General features: G+C 34.3%; 1 protein-coding gene across 4 annotated transcripts in view; it reads right to left on the bottom strand.

Annotated features, from left to right (window-relative positions):
- Positions 1-17,675, bottom strand: part of Paip1 (poly(A) binding protein interacting protein 1) — a 33,263-nt gene that overhangs the window by 6,980 nt on the left and 8,608 nt on the right. For all 4 annotated transcript variants that reach the window (XM_015497335.2, XM_015497333.2, XM_015497334.2 and 1 more), the window contains exons 3-9: positions 16,157-16,342; positions 12,671-12,783; positions 8,838-8,949; positions 5,937-6,062; positions 4,891-4,997; positions 4,267-4,384; positions 3,346-3,400 (exon numbers count right to left, since the gene is read on the bottom strand). In XM_015497335.2, the coding sequence (XP_015352821.1) occupies positions 3,346-3,400; positions 4,267-4,384; positions 4,891-4,997; positions 5,937-6,062; positions 8,838-8,949; positions 12,671-12,783; positions 16,157-16,342 (817 nt within the window). The remainder of the gene's footprint in view (positions 1-3,345; positions 3,401-4,266; positions 4,385-4,890; positions 4,998-5,936; positions 6,063-8,837; positions 8,950-12,670; positions 12,784-16,156; positions 16,343-17,675) is intronic.

Raw genomic sequence — 17,675 nt, 5'->3', positions numbered from 1 at the left:
GTGACATAATATATGATCTATTTTTGAGAAGGATCCATGTGCTGCTGAGAAAAAAGTGTAACTGCTTGATGTTGGGTGGTATACTCTATATATGTCAATTAGGTCTAGGTTATTAATAGTGTTATTGAGTTCTATAGTTTCCTTATTCAACTTTTGTTTGGAAGATCTGTCCAGTGGCGAGAGAGAGTACATTCATTTGATTTCCAAACCAGAGTACATTCCATAGTCAAGATGTACGCTATTTGCACTCTCTATGCTGCTTCCCCTTCAACAAAATAGTGGCTACATGACTATTTTGGAAGAACACTTTCTTCCATACTCCTATTATTCCTTCCTCCACACAGGAAAATTTCAATCAAATATTCCTAGCTTCCATCTCCCTCTTTGCTCCTCCTCAAGAAAGTAAAGTAAGCTCTCTGGCTATCTGGTAATGGCAACTTGTTCAACCCAATAAGGCTCACCTACCAAAGGTTCTGAGTGTAGACGATTTTCTTTTCCCTTCCCTTACCAACCCAAAAAGGAAGCTACCTGGCGTAGGTTTCAGCTCTGCCAACTTTCACTAAGTCCGAGTCTCCCAAGGTGCTAGAGGTAACATAGCTACCAGCTGTTGCAGGCAGGTAGTTACTTGGTACCTTTTTAGATTAACGTGAATCTGTTGAGTCTTTGCCTCTGAATAATAAAATGGATTAATTTATTATAGCTAATTACCTTCAAATTAGTTTCTTATGAACAGAAGTCACTTCAAATTTTGAGAGGATACCATGTTTTTCCAAGGCTGTCAGTCTCTATAAAACTCATTCAGCTTCAAGGGTTGGTAATATTTTGACTTCAAATGTGGCAACTTAGAGACAATTTTAATCATAAAACTTTCCTGTTACAATGCTTGGAGGTACTAGGTAAGACATTCTTTTAAGTATTATGGATACAATTACAAAGAAAAAAAAAAAATCAAGCCACCAGATGACTAATGAAAAATAACTGAAAGCCATCCATAGCTAATACAGCTGCTACAGCAGGGAAGGTGACAGATGATTCGAATCTCAGAGACTAAGGAGCTTGGAAAGATGAGAAAACAAGGTCTTGGGTCCATGTGAAAAGGAAAATGAATCCATGTTCCACATTCACCAAACCCCAAACCCTCCAAGGGTTAATGGCTTAAACAAAAGATGGGAACAGGGAAAATAATTCAGTGGCAAAGATAGATAACAAGGAAGTTTGGATGTCAGTCTGGATTTGGAATGGGGACAGAGCACTCAAGAAACCGGTTTCCCCAGGAGTTCATAACAATGAGCCTGTAACTCAAATTTCTGCTATCCATATAAAAAACTCTGACAAACAAAAAAGTTTACTTGTTCCATATCAGTAATATCCCTGTGGTTCCTGACAGAAGCCTATGTAAAAATCATTTTGGATAAAGGTTCCTAAACTCTAAGCCACAGAGGTTTTTAATAAAGAAAAACAAAAGACAGTTAAAATCACTAAAGCATTCATACAAAGCCATAATATATATAACTTAAAATAGTTTAGGGAAAAAGTGTGAACAGGACAAAAATGATAAAGTAAACTGAGTAAACTATTAACAAAAAAGTATGCCTGAGTAAAGAGTAGATGGATATTTTTGTGTAATTTTTACTTTTGCTACTTTTCTGTGAATTTGAAATAATTTCCAAATGAAAGTTTTAACAAAGACAATTAAGGATGAACTTTCAATAAAAATATTATGTAAGGCAACAATTTGTGTGAAAATCAAATAACAGAGTAAGACTAAAAAGAAAATAAAACAAAAATATGAAAACAAAAACAAGCTTAGACAGAATGAGAAAAAGGATTTGAAACTCCACGGTCAAGGTAACTTGAAAAAAATGCAAAAAAAATTTCAGTTTGAGAAAAATCACTATAAATCAGACAAACAGGTTAGACAAAGAACAAAGAATCAATGTGAATCTAGGTAACTGAAGATTAAGTGAAGAAACAAGATTTGTATTACCAGACATGGCAAACTTACGGCAAAATAAGAATAATTAAGGGTGTGGTATTGGTGTAGAAAGGGTACATAAGATGCACATGAACGAATGAGGTACACAGAGAAGAACAGAGAGACTTCTAACTAAAAGAGGAAGGATGATGACTAAATACTTGTTGGTGAGCAAGACTACAAAAATATTTAATTCTCACCATATCCCATATATAAATAGTAGCGAGGTAGGTGAAAGACATAAAAAGCAACAAGGCAAGACTTCTAAAAGAAAAATGGAATTTGAGAGTGGTTAAGAAAAACCACAGGAAGCACAAACAAGACATACAAAATAGAAAAGCAAATGCTATAAGAAGATAACTGAAACCCTCAGCCAAGATCATCTTTTTCTAAACTATATAAGGAATTACAAATCAGTAAGACAAATAATTAGAACAGAAACATGGGCAAAAAAGTACAAATAGTAAATTGTCAAAAGCGGAAATCAAAAGGTCAACAGAAAAATAAATTTAGTATGACTAGTCAGGAAATAAAATGACAGGATAGAATTTCATACAATCTGACAAAAATTAAAATCTGATAACAAATGTTGCCAAGGATAAGGGGCAGGAAACCTCAGGAGCTGCTGGTAGGACTATTAAATGGCATGATCACGTTGGAAAGCAATTTAGCAAGTAACTTAATTCCACTTCCTCACCCTAAATAAGAACTTCTTTGTGATAGAGGAACATTACAATCAATGCCTGCTATTCAGAGCAAACAGTAAAATCCCAACCATATATGACTAAATACTTGCTGCTTATAGTTTGAACCAAATAAAAGAAAATTTTCTTGCTCACCCTACAGCTCCATCTATCACTGTTAAAATTATCTTTCTATAAATGACCCTTTTCTGTAAGGGGAAGAATATACAGATTTAGATTTTAATTAACTTTGAATCACTATTAATAAAATCTGAAATTCTTAATATCTATAGTATTAACACATATAAGTTGCTGACTATGTAGTAAAATAGAACCATCTTTCCCTTCCACCCTATATTTTAAAGTTTAAGAGTATAAAAACAAAACACTAAGGAGAAATATGAAATAAAAATGGCTGCATTTAATTGAAGGATTTTTCTAATTCTTAATTGTTAAAGTAGAATGACCAGACACTATACAGTCAAATTTTCATTTGAAATGGTATGTGGTCAATATAAAATATAAAGAATATTCTATGTAAGATAAACCTTTACCCTAGTATTTGAGAGTACAGTGAAGTCATCAAAAAGCTACAAATTTGTACTGGTGATGAATGGTTTTCTGTAATTTATTACTTTATCATAAAAAAAAAAAAAAAGAAGGCAACAAATATGACAGACCACATACCTGGATCAGCTGCAGTGAAAGGAACACCATCAGATGTATAAAATGTCGGTTCATTCTAGGATGCATCAAAGTGATAAAAATATATAATCATTTTCAGAATTTTTTTTAAATACCTTTATTTTATTTGTTTATTTATCTATTTGTATGTGGTGCTGGGAATCGAACCCAGTGCTTCATGCATGCTAGACAAGTGCTCTACCACTGAACCACAACCCAGCCCCATTTTTAGAGTTTTTAAAAGTATATTAATTAGTACAGAATGGCTGATGTTACTATCTGCACTTGATAATGCAAGAATAAGCAAAAAACCTTTTGCTTTTCAGCAGCCGTTTCATTTCACTAGGAAAGTATAATTTTCAGATTTTTATTCTATTATGCCTTTATAGTTCTAACTTTGCAGTCTAATGTCCATCATATTCCTGGTGAATAATCTATTATGCATTGTGATTTTGTGTCAGTTCATTTTTAGCTGTGGTTCCCTCTGCCCTACCACAGCTTTAAGAATTTCTAAGACTGGGGTTGTAGGTATATTTCTCCTTAGCTGCTTTATGTCTGGTCATAGTCAGAAGCTACAGGGCACCATTACCCTGTAACTATTTTCACTTTATTTTACTTTACCACAACATATAAAATCTGAAATGCAGGACTTTGGCTGGTTTTTCTAGAAAAACTCCCGGCATCTCAAGGCTTGGACTTAAGCATAATCAATCTCCCTTTCCAATGGATAGACTTTTCTCTAATCCACCCTCTTTTCACTGGAGGATTTCCTCTCTTTATTTACCTAGCCTGTTGATTCCTATGTGATTCTAAGCTTGAGAAAAGTATTATTAGGAACTGAATTATTAGAAAAGCTTTACATAACTAACTTCCAAAACTGAATTCAAGCAGTAAGCAAAATTTAAAATATAAACACTGACATACCATAAAGTAGTTAGGATCATTTTCAGGTGTTGCTTCTCTGTATGTTGAAGTTGCATGGACTCTACCCCAGTTACTTGACCGGAGTTCAACAAGCTTCAAGAGCATCTGTTTTACATCTCTGCAGACAGAAGTTGAAAATGAGTTTAACGCATCCACCATTAAGTGCTGTCAGGTTCTAAAATACAGACTCATAAAACTTTATATCCTAAATTTACATATATACCCAATGCTTTATAATTTTCTAGACATTTCCTAAAAAGATATAATTCATTTTTAATTTTTATTTTTAGAACAGAGATTTGAAATTTGTCCCACCTAACTGACTATCTGGTTCTTAAAGGCAACAATTACCCTTTAAACATTTGGTCCTTTACTATGCTTGCAGTAGTTCTTTATGCAAATAAATTAAAGTCTTTTTTTTATTTTTCACTAGACTTATTTTTGGAAAACCTTAATTTTTTTTTTAAACCTAAGAGAACAAAAATGACTAATGAGAAGCCACTTGTAAAATATGCCTTTGAAGAACTATTTGTGTAGATCAATCTGTAAAATTTCTATTACTTTGATGACATATAGCAGATTAAAAAGAAAAGGTAACTGAAATCTACTGGCTTCTTTTCCTACCTGCTACAGTTTGCATCTAGGACAACATTTTCAATTCTCTGAATAATTTCTTCCATATCAGTTTTTCCTTTTTCCTTCCAGGCATCTTCCAAAACTGATCCTGTCAACTAAAAAAGCAGAAGTCAATGAATTAAGGAATTTAATAGAATTTTTGTTTCATTTTAGTGATTATATTCTATTCCCTGTATTATCAGAGAGAGGCTATTACATTTTAATGAGCATGTCACTTTTTTAATTGTATAATACAGAAGTTTTGATTTAAAAACTCCATCAACAAAATAAATTGAGGATACAGAGACACAATTTACAGAAACTAATAAACAAATGATTGATAAACGTGAAAGAATGCTTAAATGCACTACTGATCAGGAAAATGCAACGTAAAATGAGATTTTGTTTTTATTTTTCATCTATGACAAAAACCAAAACTTATTATATCTATCATTGTAACATGTAGAGAAAGAGGTATACTTGTTCACTATTGGTGGAAGTGCATTCTGATTCAATCATTCAAAAAGAAACTTTGGTGTTACTTGTAAATATAAAATACACATGTTCACTGACCCACCAAATGTGAAGGAATTTCACCTACAAAAATATATACACACATAAACACATGATTAAAGATATTCACCAGTACTACAGTGGTTAAACTATAAGTAACCCAATATTCATGTATATAAATATAATGGAATAATAGGGAGTTAATAATACAGTAAATCTGTATGCCACAGAAAGACCTAAGATCTTTCATTAAGTGGGAAAAAAAAGTCATAGAAAAATAAGATCTTTATTAGAGCATACAAACATGAGAAGGGAAGGAAAGGGACTTTACAGATGGGAATGGGGTGAAGAACTTCTATTTTCCACTTTTAAATCATGCTTCTTATTTATACAATAAATGCATCTTGTATGGTTCTTCCAACATATTGGAGAAAGTAAAATGTCAAAGTTCAGTTTTAAAAACAACCTTGAATTCATTTATGTACTACACATTCCCTTCTCTACATTATAAATGAGTAAACCAGTTAATTTTAGTAAAGTACCTTCAGTAATTTTACTGCACAAATTAAGTTGTCATCCATTGGATTAGAGAAGAGGGCATTCAGCAATTCTCGTAGACCAACCTGAAGGATATCTGCTCTTGTAACCTGTCCATTTGTTCCCTTGATCTTTCAGGACAAAAATAAAATTAAAAAAGCAACAATGCCCAAATATAATAGAAAACATAAATGGTCTAACAATTACATGTTGGCAAAATAAGTCTCTTAAATACAATAATCAGAGGAACACACTCTAGTTGTCTCCACAGAATTCATTATAATTACTCTATATGTAAATAAGACCTCTATATATAAAATTGAAAAACAGGTAAATTTTAATCCTGTTAATCACAAATATGACCAAGAAAATTTGATGTTACTGATTATACAGCATGCTTTCATTTAAGCTACAAACTTATCGATCACAAAACTTTTTTTTTAAATTTTTTTTAGTTGTAGTTGGACAAAATGCCTTTATTTTATTTATTTTTATGTAGTGCTGAGGATCGAACCCAGGGCCTCGCACATTCTAGGCGAGCACTCTACCACTGAGCCACAACCCCAGCCCTCACAAAACATTTTATTCCACTTCTTTATTCTGTTCTAGAATACTGTTTTGCATTAGCAGTATACATATCCATCTCATCTACTACAAGAATTTTAGATGCAGGTACTATGCCATATCTATACTCCCCACAGAATTAGCATCATTATTTCCACATAGGAAATGCTCAAAGGTATACTTAAAAAAGACTTGTAAGGAACATTTTAAACAGGTTCTCTTATTTTGGCTCATATAAAAATCAGACTGAGGGCTGGGATTGTGGCTCAGTTGTAGAGTGCTTGCCTAGCATGTGGCGAGGCCCTGGGTTTGGTCCTCAGCACCACATAAAAATAAATAAATAAAATAAAGATATTGTGTTCAACTACAACTAAAAAATAAAATATTTTTTAAAAATCAGGCTGAAAAAGAGTAAGGTATGAGATTTTTTAAAAAATTAAATCCTCCTTTGGTTAAAAAAAATGATAATAATAAATTAGGGACTGGACAGAGACTTTTAGATATCCTGAAGGAGATACACATTTGCTAGCAGATTCATTTGTCTACTTACGTTTAAAATATTATGGTGTTTGCATTAAACTCTCAAATAAGGATTTAAGAATCTCTAAACCTGTTTCTTGGATTCAATTAAAAAATAAATCCAGACGGGTGCGGTAATGCACACCTATAATCCCAGTGGCTCACAAGACTGAAGCAGGAGGATGGAGAGTTCAAAGACAGCCTCAGCAAAAGTGAGGTGCTAAGCAACTCAGTGAAACACCGACTCTAAAGAAAATATAAAATAGGGCTAGAGATGTGGCTCAGGGGTTGAGTGCCCCTGAATTCAATCCCTGATACCCCAAAATAAATAAACAAATAAATCCATTACATAGCAAGATTCAACATTTGTCTACTAACAAGCATATCACCTAAATTTACAAAATTGTTCAATTATAGGCTTTGTACAAATGCAATTTTTTTTGGCACTGGAAATTGAACCCAGAACAGTTATAATTACTCTATATGTAACACAACCCCAGCCCCTCATTTCACTTTTGATGAGCCACATCCCCAGCCCTTTTTATTTTTTTGATAGGGTCTCAAATTGCTAAACTGCTTAGGATCCAAGTTTTCTGAGGCTAACCTCGAACTTATGATACTCCTGTCTCAGCCTCCCAAGTTGCTGGGATTATACGCATGCACCACCACACCTGGCTACAACTGCATTTTTATATGGAAGAGAATATAAAAACGGGGGAAAATACTATTCTTGGGGCTGGGAACTGAGGAGATACTGATCAAATGGCACAAAATTTCAGTTACAAAGAAAGAGTTCAAGAGATCTGTCCTACAACATAGTAACTAATTTAACAATATATCATACTTAAAAACTGCTAAGAGTAGATTTGAAATGTTCTTACTGTAAGAAAGATACACAATTCATGTTAAATAGCTTGATTTAGTCACTCTCCAATATGTTTACATATACACATCAAAATATGTTATATACCATAAATATTTAATCTTTACTTAAAAACTTAAGAAAAATTTAAAAAAGAACTACTGTGGGTGAATCAGGGTGAAAAGTATAAATTCTCTCCTCTTCAATCAAAGCTTTGTGTTCAGGGTTGGGGATGTGGTTCAGTGGTAAAATGTCTGCCTGGTATGCACAAGGCTCTGGGTTGATCACCAGTACCACACACACACACACACAAAAAGGTATTGAAGTTTGGTGTTCGGCTGAGTAAGCTGCTTTGAGCTGTGTAAAGTAAACACACTAAGCATATTAGTATTTATGATGCAAGGACTCTCAGGTATGACCCTCTCTCAAAAGTCCAAGCACACATGTAAACAACTATAGCTTCCTAAAAATACAAAAGGACTTAAAAGCTCAGTAATTATTTTCCAACATCCTGCCCATAAGAAACAAATATTACAGTTGCTCCTTTAAAATACAGACATTGGGCTGGGGTTGTGGCTCAGTGGTATAGAGCACTTGCCTCGCCCTGGGTTCGATCCTCAACACCACATAAAAAAATAAGTAAATAAAGGTACTGTGTCTATCTACAACTAAAAATATTTTAAAATAAAATATAGACATTACCATTGAGTAGGCACTGAAACGATTTGCTTTCCCACTCCCTCCTTTCATTTCACTTTTTAATATTTATTTTTATGTGGTGCTGAGGAACAAACCCAGCACCCATGCACGTGCTAGGCGAGCACTCTACCACTGAGCCACAATCTCAGCCCCTCATTTCACTTTGGATATTGTAAAAGTACAATATGAACAAAAAATTCTTATTGAGATCAATTTATATTTTCAGGTCTTATTAACACTTAAAAAAAAAAAATCATCTCACCTCCAAGTTAAGATAAAGTTCTCCCAGAAAGAGTACAAATGCATGAAATCGTTTTCGAGTCACTTCATCTCCTTTTGCAGCTTGATCTTTAACTTCATATTCAGTCCGACATCTAACAGAGACATATCTTTAATAATCTCACATTGTTTTGTCTTTTTAAGTAGCCAAACAAGATGACCATTGTTAGTTTGGTTGTCCACAACAACACAGGCAAGCACAATGACCCAATGCCCTGATTTTCTCTAAAAGTGTTCCCTTCTATTGTAAGGACATTTATATTATCTTTTCAGACTAAGCCTCTCCCAGTTTTAAAAAATTACAAATAAAACTATCAGATAAATTTTTTGTTTGTTTTGTTTTTGTTTTGGGAGGGGGAAGAGTACTGGGAATTGAACCCAGGGGCACTTTGCCATGGAGCTACATACCCAATTCTTTTTACCTATTTTTGAGATAGGGTCTAAGTTTCTGAAGCTGGCTTCAAATTTTCAATCATCCTGCCTCAGCCTTCTGAGTTGCTATGGTTACAGGTATGTGCCATCATACCTGGCAGTAAGGTTCAGAGCATACTGGTGCCAAAAGGGGAAAGGGAAGCCTCATCTTATGTCTCATGGGGCTTACTGTTAAGAAAGCACTACTTTTATTTAAACTGTCTCAAGTTTTCTACTTTTTTGAATATAAGAACTTTGTAGTGGATCTTTCAAAACACAGATGGACTCTAAGCTAAAAAAAATGAATTTTTAAGTTCACTATTTATTATTATTATTTTTTTACTTCCCATTATACACAGAGAAATATTCTAGGAAGAAAAACCTCTTCGGTTGAAATCACAAAATACAAAGCGATCTGTTTGGTCTTTATTTTCAATGGAAAATGAAGGTGTCAAATAGCCTTACACAGGTAACAAAAAGTACTGTTCCTGGAGCTTTTCATCCAGTTCCCACAGGCATCTAATTGGTCATGGTAAGCCTGTCACTGCTTTTCCAAGTGAATGAATACTAGTTATTGATACTAAAATGAACTGGATTTTTAAAAGTTTACCACTGTTAAAGACATAAGCCATTTGTTTTATAAAATTGATTTTGACAGCTGTTCTTTTACCGAAAAGGGAGACTGAATGGCTTTCATATAGTCAATTTATGTTTGCCTCCCCTTCCCCTGCTTTATTGAGCGGGGGCAGGGGGGGATACTGGGGATTGAACTCAGGGGCACTCAGCCACTGAGTCACATCCCCAGCCCTATTTTGTATTTTATTTAGAGACAGGGTCTCACTGAGCTGCTTAGCGCCTCACTGTTGCTGAGGCTGGCTTTGTACTGGAGATCATCCTGTCTTAGCCTCCTAAGGTGCACCTGGCCTCCCCGACTTTTTTTTTTTTTTTTAAAAGCAAAGTCAAAGAAATCCTGTCTTGCTTGGGCATATAAGCTATGCTAGGTTCACATCAATTCCAATGCTTACAAACTATTATTAATTGAGCAGTATCTTCTGTTTTAGCCAAATATTTTAAAATATTAGCTTCTCTCATACACTAAATTCCTCATTGGAAAAGTCGGAATGCTTACAGACGAAATGCTCTGGTTAATAATAAAAAACAATTAATGCTAACAGTTTTCCAAGCACCATATTGGCTACTTTTTTGTGTATTACAACTTTGTAATAAGAGTTTTGAAGAAACCAACTTTTTCTTTTGTAAAATGCTAAGACCATGAGATTGTACATTAGGACATGCTGATATATGTGCAAAAGCAAATTAAATCCCTGTCCCTGGTACAAGGTCAATTATTAGGTGAAAGTCCCTAAGCTACTTAAAGCTAAATATTTTTTATTATAAAAGCAATGTTTTTATTTCAGAAAGGTAAAAATGGAAAAAGACCAAAGTTGCCCCCAATATCACAGCAACCAAGAGGTTGGTGGTAAAGCTACCTTCACTCTGACAAAGTATGTACAAAAGTGAAGAATCATCCACTTGTATCATTAGCGTTTCTACACAATATCACCTTTGACAGTATTATAATACTGTAGAAGTGCACAGTCAAAGAAAACCAGAAAAAAGGTTCTCAATAACAGCTATATAGTAGAACCACTTAGCTTAGAAAGAAAGAGGGGGGCAGGGGAGAAAGACCAAAACACCAGTTTCCACCTCAGTCTAATTATACCCTGTACTCCAGAGGAGAGGTCAGGGTCTCGGGTCTATTTACATGTCTGGGTAACTGAAAGGTACAGCCAGGAGTGAAGAGCTCTGAGGAATATGATGAGGGAAGCTTTCTAGCATCCTACCTCTTGGGAAGAACCTTCTTTCTATCTGTCCAGAAGCTATAATTTGCATTTCTTTAAACATGGTTATATTTTTTTTCTATAACTTTGTCATTTATATTTTTCTGAACTGTACCCATCCAGAACCATTCCAAATATTTCAATTTTTTTAAGATACTAATCTTTTTCTTTTTCTTAAGAGGTCTTGTAATATCAAATAAATGAGCCTACTGTCATGTGTTGTAAGCTTCCTATTTTTACTTCATATAAATTAATGCTTTCCCCCCGTAACAATTTATATGTAACTAAATTTATTAATCTGTTTTAGGACCTATGGTTACATCTTACTTGAAAGAGCTTTCCTACCCCAAGATTTTTAATTGTCAAATGTTCCCCTTAGTATTTACTGTTGTACTTTGAGTCTTTGATGTATTTGGAATTTAATTTGGTGTAGGGAATAAGACAGACACCCATTTTTTTTTTCTCCTGAATGGCTATCTAGTTGGGCTACCAGCAATTCATCTTTTACATATGCACTTGAAGTATTGCCTTCATCAAAAGCTTAATTTTTAATTATCTCTGAGGTCTACTTTCAGAATTTTTTGTTGTTGGTACTGGGGATTGATCCCCGGGCAATTTACCATTGCCTGCCCTTTTTATTTTCTGAGACAAGAGGCCTCTCAAATCACAGGATTACAGGCATGACCACCCCATCCAGCCACTTTTAGAACCTTTATTCAGTCCCACTGCAGTTTAACCATACATTTAGAAAGCTGTGTTTTGTTTTTTGGTGATCGATATTGAACCCAGAGACCCGTGCTAAACTCATGTTCTACCACTGAGCTACATACTAAGTCCCATTAAATTATCTTTAAAGAAAGAATGAACCAAAGTATAATATACTTGAAGACCATCTGCTATTAAAGACTTCTGAAATAAGAAAATTAATTTTACCTATATTAGTTTATTAATTCAATACCATCCCCCAAATATAACAAATACCCACAAGGGTTTTATAATCCAAACACTGATTCTAAAGTTCTCTAGAGGAAACAAATATTAGATACTACAAAAATGGAAAACTAACTAAACCAGGTATTTAAAATATGAAGAGCCATTTTATAGCTATTGTATGGTAATTAGAAGGAACAGAATAAGTGATAAATGAAATATAATAAAAGTCTTAATTCAAAACCCATATTTAAAAATGTAGTGTGATGAAGGTGGCAACTCAAATAAACCACGGGGAAAAAAAATGAACTGGTCACTTTATTCTAATTTAAATAAAATCAGATCCTTTCTCAAACCAAAACTATGAAAGTACTCAAACACATAAGTGATCATTTTTAAGATCTTGGAAAACAAGCCCAATCTAAATACAAAACCAATGGCAGAGATCATTATGGGTGGGAAAATGATATATTAGACCATAGCTTTTAATATTATGCAAATAAGAATGGTCCACCCTATTTTCCCTTGCAAATTTCTATAATGTATGATCTTTAGCAAAGAGGCTACCTTTAAATTTTTAATTTAAATCTAGCACATTTAAAGTAGTTTTCCTTTAATTTCATATCACACTGACCTTTGAAGTAGTAATTGGCGGAAGTTGCCACTCTGTGGGCTTATCGTCAGATGATGGGACAGGTAATTACACAGGCGAGCTCCCATATAAGAGAAATTTGGGATAGACGTAGCCTTTTAAAAAGAAAGGTTTTGTGTGACAGAGATACACTGCTATTAATGCAAACACTAAGCAATGTTTTAAAGAAGACAAAACATTTGGGCTCACAAAAATAACCATATAATACGGAAAGCAGGTAAGTTTTTTGTCAGGCATGAGGAAATTAAGTTTACTCTCCCTCCCAAACTTAACATCAAGAATCACAAGTACAAAAACAAATGTTTTAGGTAAGTTCACCCCACCACCTCCATTTATATAAGGTTACCAGAAAGCAATGAGCCATCTCTTGGTGCTAGTACGTTTTTGCAGAAAACAGACATGTATGCAACACCATGGTTGCATAGTTGCAAAATTATAGACCTGTGGTGTTTCTCAGGGACAGGACAGGAGACTTTGGTGGATAGCAGTACAGAACAAAAGTCCAAAGCCTTCTGCTTTATGACCCTACATATCATTAAAACTGTCTGAGTTTTAGTTTGATTCCTAAAGAGAGGTGATTAATAGTAACTGGTACAAGAAACTAAGAGTTAAAGAATATTTCAAAAATGATTGGGGTAAAGCGGAAATCAAAACAGCTAAGCTACAAAAGAAAAAAATGAAAAAACACTAAATATCAAAGATTGCGAGGTAGCCAAAGCAACACTCATTTAATTGCAGTTTTAAAAAATACAATAGAAAACATAGTTTACCACCTAATGGTAGGTTAAACACACACACACACACACACACACACACACACAAATGTTATGAGACATGGCCAAGTTCAAAAGGTTATCAACCAGGGATTTCAGATCTAGCAAATGGCCTGATGGTCCTCCAACCTTCTGTGGCAACCTTGGACAAGTCTGAACTTCTCTGCTTAGATATGCATACAGTGAGGATAAGAGTGATAACTTACAACCACTGAGAATTAAATGGATTAATTTCATGTGAAGTGCTTAGCACTGCCTGGCATATAATAATTATAAAGCACTCTTTTTATTTCTATTTCCTTGCTTACATGTAATCATGTACATATCACAAAGGAGAAAAATGATTTCTCCTGATATGTTTAACAAAAGACATGAAATTCAAACTTTTCCTATTTGTGTTTTCTTTAGTGTCTTCTTAAAAGTCATCACATATGATTTAAAGACTTTAAATTCTAAAAGGCTACTTCCTCATCTGTACCCCATTAACTCCTATAGACAACTGCTTTCAATTCTTTCAACTGAAAAAGTTTTAACTTCTGTATTTCCATGTTATTTGGTTTTTTAGTTTAGGTTTTATTTCTTCTAGTTTCCCACCATGTAAGATGAGCTTTTAGCTTTCACCCTGCTCAAACCATCCCATTCTATTATTTCCTAATCCCTTCACTTAGCAGTAAGGCATTATCATGATTTTTGTTATATTTGCACTTACAGCTTAACCATGTATCACATTAGTATTTCCTTTTTTGCGGAATTTTGTTTTCCCTAGATTCACTTTTTTGTTTTTTATATTTTTTATTGATTTATCTCTAAATTCACCAGGTTATAATTTTATTCTCAATATCACTGAACACAGCAGGTGGGCTCATCTTGCTAGGGAAATCTTTCCTGTGGTCTTCCAAACTACTTGGCTGCATGAAACCTGATGTACATGTGGCTGTTGTCTTGGACTCTCCTTTCAACATCATCTGGATAATTCACTTAGCCTACCCACAGAATTCCCCAATCCCCAATTGTCATGTCTTCACCTTTTGTTTAATTCCTTTTTTGGTGGAATGCCTCCCTCTGTTAACTTCTAAAGAAGTGTTAGAATGAAACTTCAAAATGGCTACCAGGTAGAAAAAGATTAGGAAGTCTAATTTTTCAAGACGCTCATACTTTTTAGCCTCATTCCAACATTTTCTTAGTCTTTTAGAGATCCTGCACAGTAAACTGGGGTGATCCTCAACTGGTTTGGAAATCAATGTTAGATCTACCAGGTCGATTAACACTCACCCATCCACTGGGCTTTTATCTACTTTCCTTTTTTATCCTAATGGGTCTCTGTTTTTTTTTTATAAAACTGTCATTTTAATGGTGTTTGCAGAGGAATAAAAGTTGAATGTCTATGTTTAATATACCATTTTTGATAAGGTCATCTACTGTTAGTTGGGATGAATGAATTTTCATAAATTACCTCAGTAAAACGTAAAAGCTACTGGAAAAATCTGTATCAGGTCAATATACCACTGACCACAAAATGTTAAAACTTCAAATTATACTATTTGAAGATTTGGTTTTGAGACAATCAAACAAACAGTTGAAGCTTGTCAGACAGCCGCTCTATTCAGGCCTGAGGAACTATAATTATGCAGTCTACGGAATAGCTGAAATTCAGTAGGGAAATAAGAAAAGCAAAAAGTAGTATTTTTGTTCTCATATTTCATATTCTTATCTCTTAATTCTTTTCAATCCATTTAGAAGCAGAAATAATGAATCAGATTCCCTAAATCTCAGACACTTCTTAAAAGCTAACAGTTGACTACTAAATAATCTTATGGTCCAATAACAGTCTATAACTTGGAAAAGTAGCCAAACATTATTAGGTAGGATATAATCATCGGCTTGCTTTTATGACCACTCTTCCATACATTCCAAAATTTAGTTGCTCTTTTGGCAATAATTTTAAAGACAAAATAAAATTTATATTTCTTTTCAAGCCCTACTGTTTGGGGTCAGTCTCACACTGATCACAGACACTGTTGTCTTAAAAAGGCAGTGTTCTCTACTGCATCTTTTACCCTTAAAAAAATATTATGTGTCAATGACCAAGATGCTAAGATGAAAATTGAACACTGTGTAACAAAACAAAACAAAAAAGCCAACTGATAGAACTTTCTAGGAATTAAGGAACTGAGATGTAAATTCTTAAATTTAAAAGTAGAAACATTAAAACTGAAGAGAAGACCATTTTCAGTCTGGCTTTTTGCAAGAGATGCTTATGGGGCAAGAAAAGTTCCAACATTTCCCCCCTTCTACAATAATGCTACACTTAGGAAAAAAAAATACATCTTTTTGTGTTAAGTTTCAGATCCTACAAAACAAGAGTGGTGTGGGGAAGGTGATACTTATGTTGTCTTCCTCCTAAGTGCCCAAATCTTGTTCTATATACTACTTGTATGTATAGACCCTTTGTTACAGCTATGAATGTTGCCTGTATAGAGCTGTGGCTACCCAGGTGAGTTAGCAATCCAGCCTGGCTCTAGTGTTGGATCTCTAACTATAGGAATTCTATACAAAATAGACTTCAAAAGTTTCCAAGAACCAGCAAATGTGGAGTCAAGTACACTTGAACCTAGTTTCTCTTAAGGAGTAGCCATTATCCTTGGGCTTGAAGGAAACTACCTGGTGGTCACCCTGTGGCCATCAGCAAACCTACCTGTTGGTAGATGAGTTCCACAAGTTCTTGCAAAGCATCATCTGTTGTAACCCAGCCATTCAGGGTCTCTGCAAACTGTTCAATTTCTGTTTCAAAACTGCCAGGCTGTTCTGTAAGATGATTCAAAAAATCCTGAACATATTCTGATAGAGTGGGATAATCCTCACAACCATCCTCGTAGGATTCCTACAAACCAAAATTAAAAAACACAAAACCAACACTTTAATCCCTGTAACTAAAACAAGTATGCAATGGCTTTGAGTTGGGGTATCTCTAGCATGGATTTTTGGTAAACATCCCTCATCTGATTAAAAAAAAAAAATAGTTGTATTCTTAAGTCCACTGGGCTATCCTTCTTCTTTGCCTAACTTAAGTATTTTAACAATAGAAGGGCTCCATTTAGCTGGACAGGGAACCATCTTTTCTATCTTGGTAGGTTTACAAGATGGTTGACAAAGTTTGAACAAATTTCACTACAACAGCAATATAAAAATAAAGTCTATTTACCAATGAAATAAAAGTTTAGAATTTGCTTGAAAATAAGAGGAAAAGGATGGACCAGGGATATAGAAACATATGTAGCTTACTATTAAGGCCATGGAGATTCATTATACTATTTTCTATATTCTTGTAGATGTTTGATCGTATCTATATTGAAAAGAAAAAACCTAGTAAGGTTTGCACCTATCTATTAATCCCCAAAGACAGGAAAGTGCACATAGCTAGCTTGAGTAAGTACAAGTTTCATCATGATATAAATGGCAGGAAACTTTTTGGCTGCTACAGCTAGGTTTCTAACTGATTTTGATAATAGCAATAGTTTCCAGCTAAAATTTCCACCACTTGGAATACCACTTTGGAAGTTGCCAACATCATAATTAATGGCCGTAGGGCTGAGCAGGTGAGTTCTATAAAAGTTATCAGGCCAGAATATTCCCACTCTCAATGCCTGGAATATCCTCCAAAGCATTTTAAAGTTTACTTAACAGTTATAGTCATATAATATTCCTTAATGAAATTCTTCTCTAGAAACTCAAATTAGAAACTATATGAAAAAAGATACAAAATACAGTACCTTTATAAAGGGGATTAAGTTTTAAAGTTAGTGCATACATTAAAAAAACACACCCACACATGGTCAAAAATGCCCTAAGAAAAGCTCTACGGTGGAAAGATAGACTTAGTAAAGAGACTAACAGCTTTTCAATGCTTTTACAAAGATAAGTAAGGGATTTGCATGCAGTATCTGATTTAACCCTAGAAAATCAATAAGCGTTACTATTCCTGCACAGAAGAAACAGGTGTCAGTTAAGTCTCTTTGGTTATTCATTCATTCAAAACTGTGTGAGATTGAGCACCTACTAAGTGCCAAGGACTATTTTAAGAGCTGGGAATATGGCCGTGACATAATGTCTCCCATCAATAAAAGCACACAAATCCCTCCTCCCATGATGGAAAACACATTCAGAAGCTGAAAAATATGGCCAGGCATTTAAACTGGGCGGGGGGGGGGGGGGGG

Source organism: Marmota marmota, unplaced genomic scaffold, assembly GCF_001458135.2.
Source record: "Marmota marmota marmota unplaced genomic scaffold, marMar, whole genome shotgun sequence".
NCBI lineage: Eukaryota > Metazoa > Chordata > Mammalia > Rodentia > Sciuridae > Marmota > Marmota marmota.
This window is presented reverse-complemented; position numbering and strand designations above follow the sequence as displayed.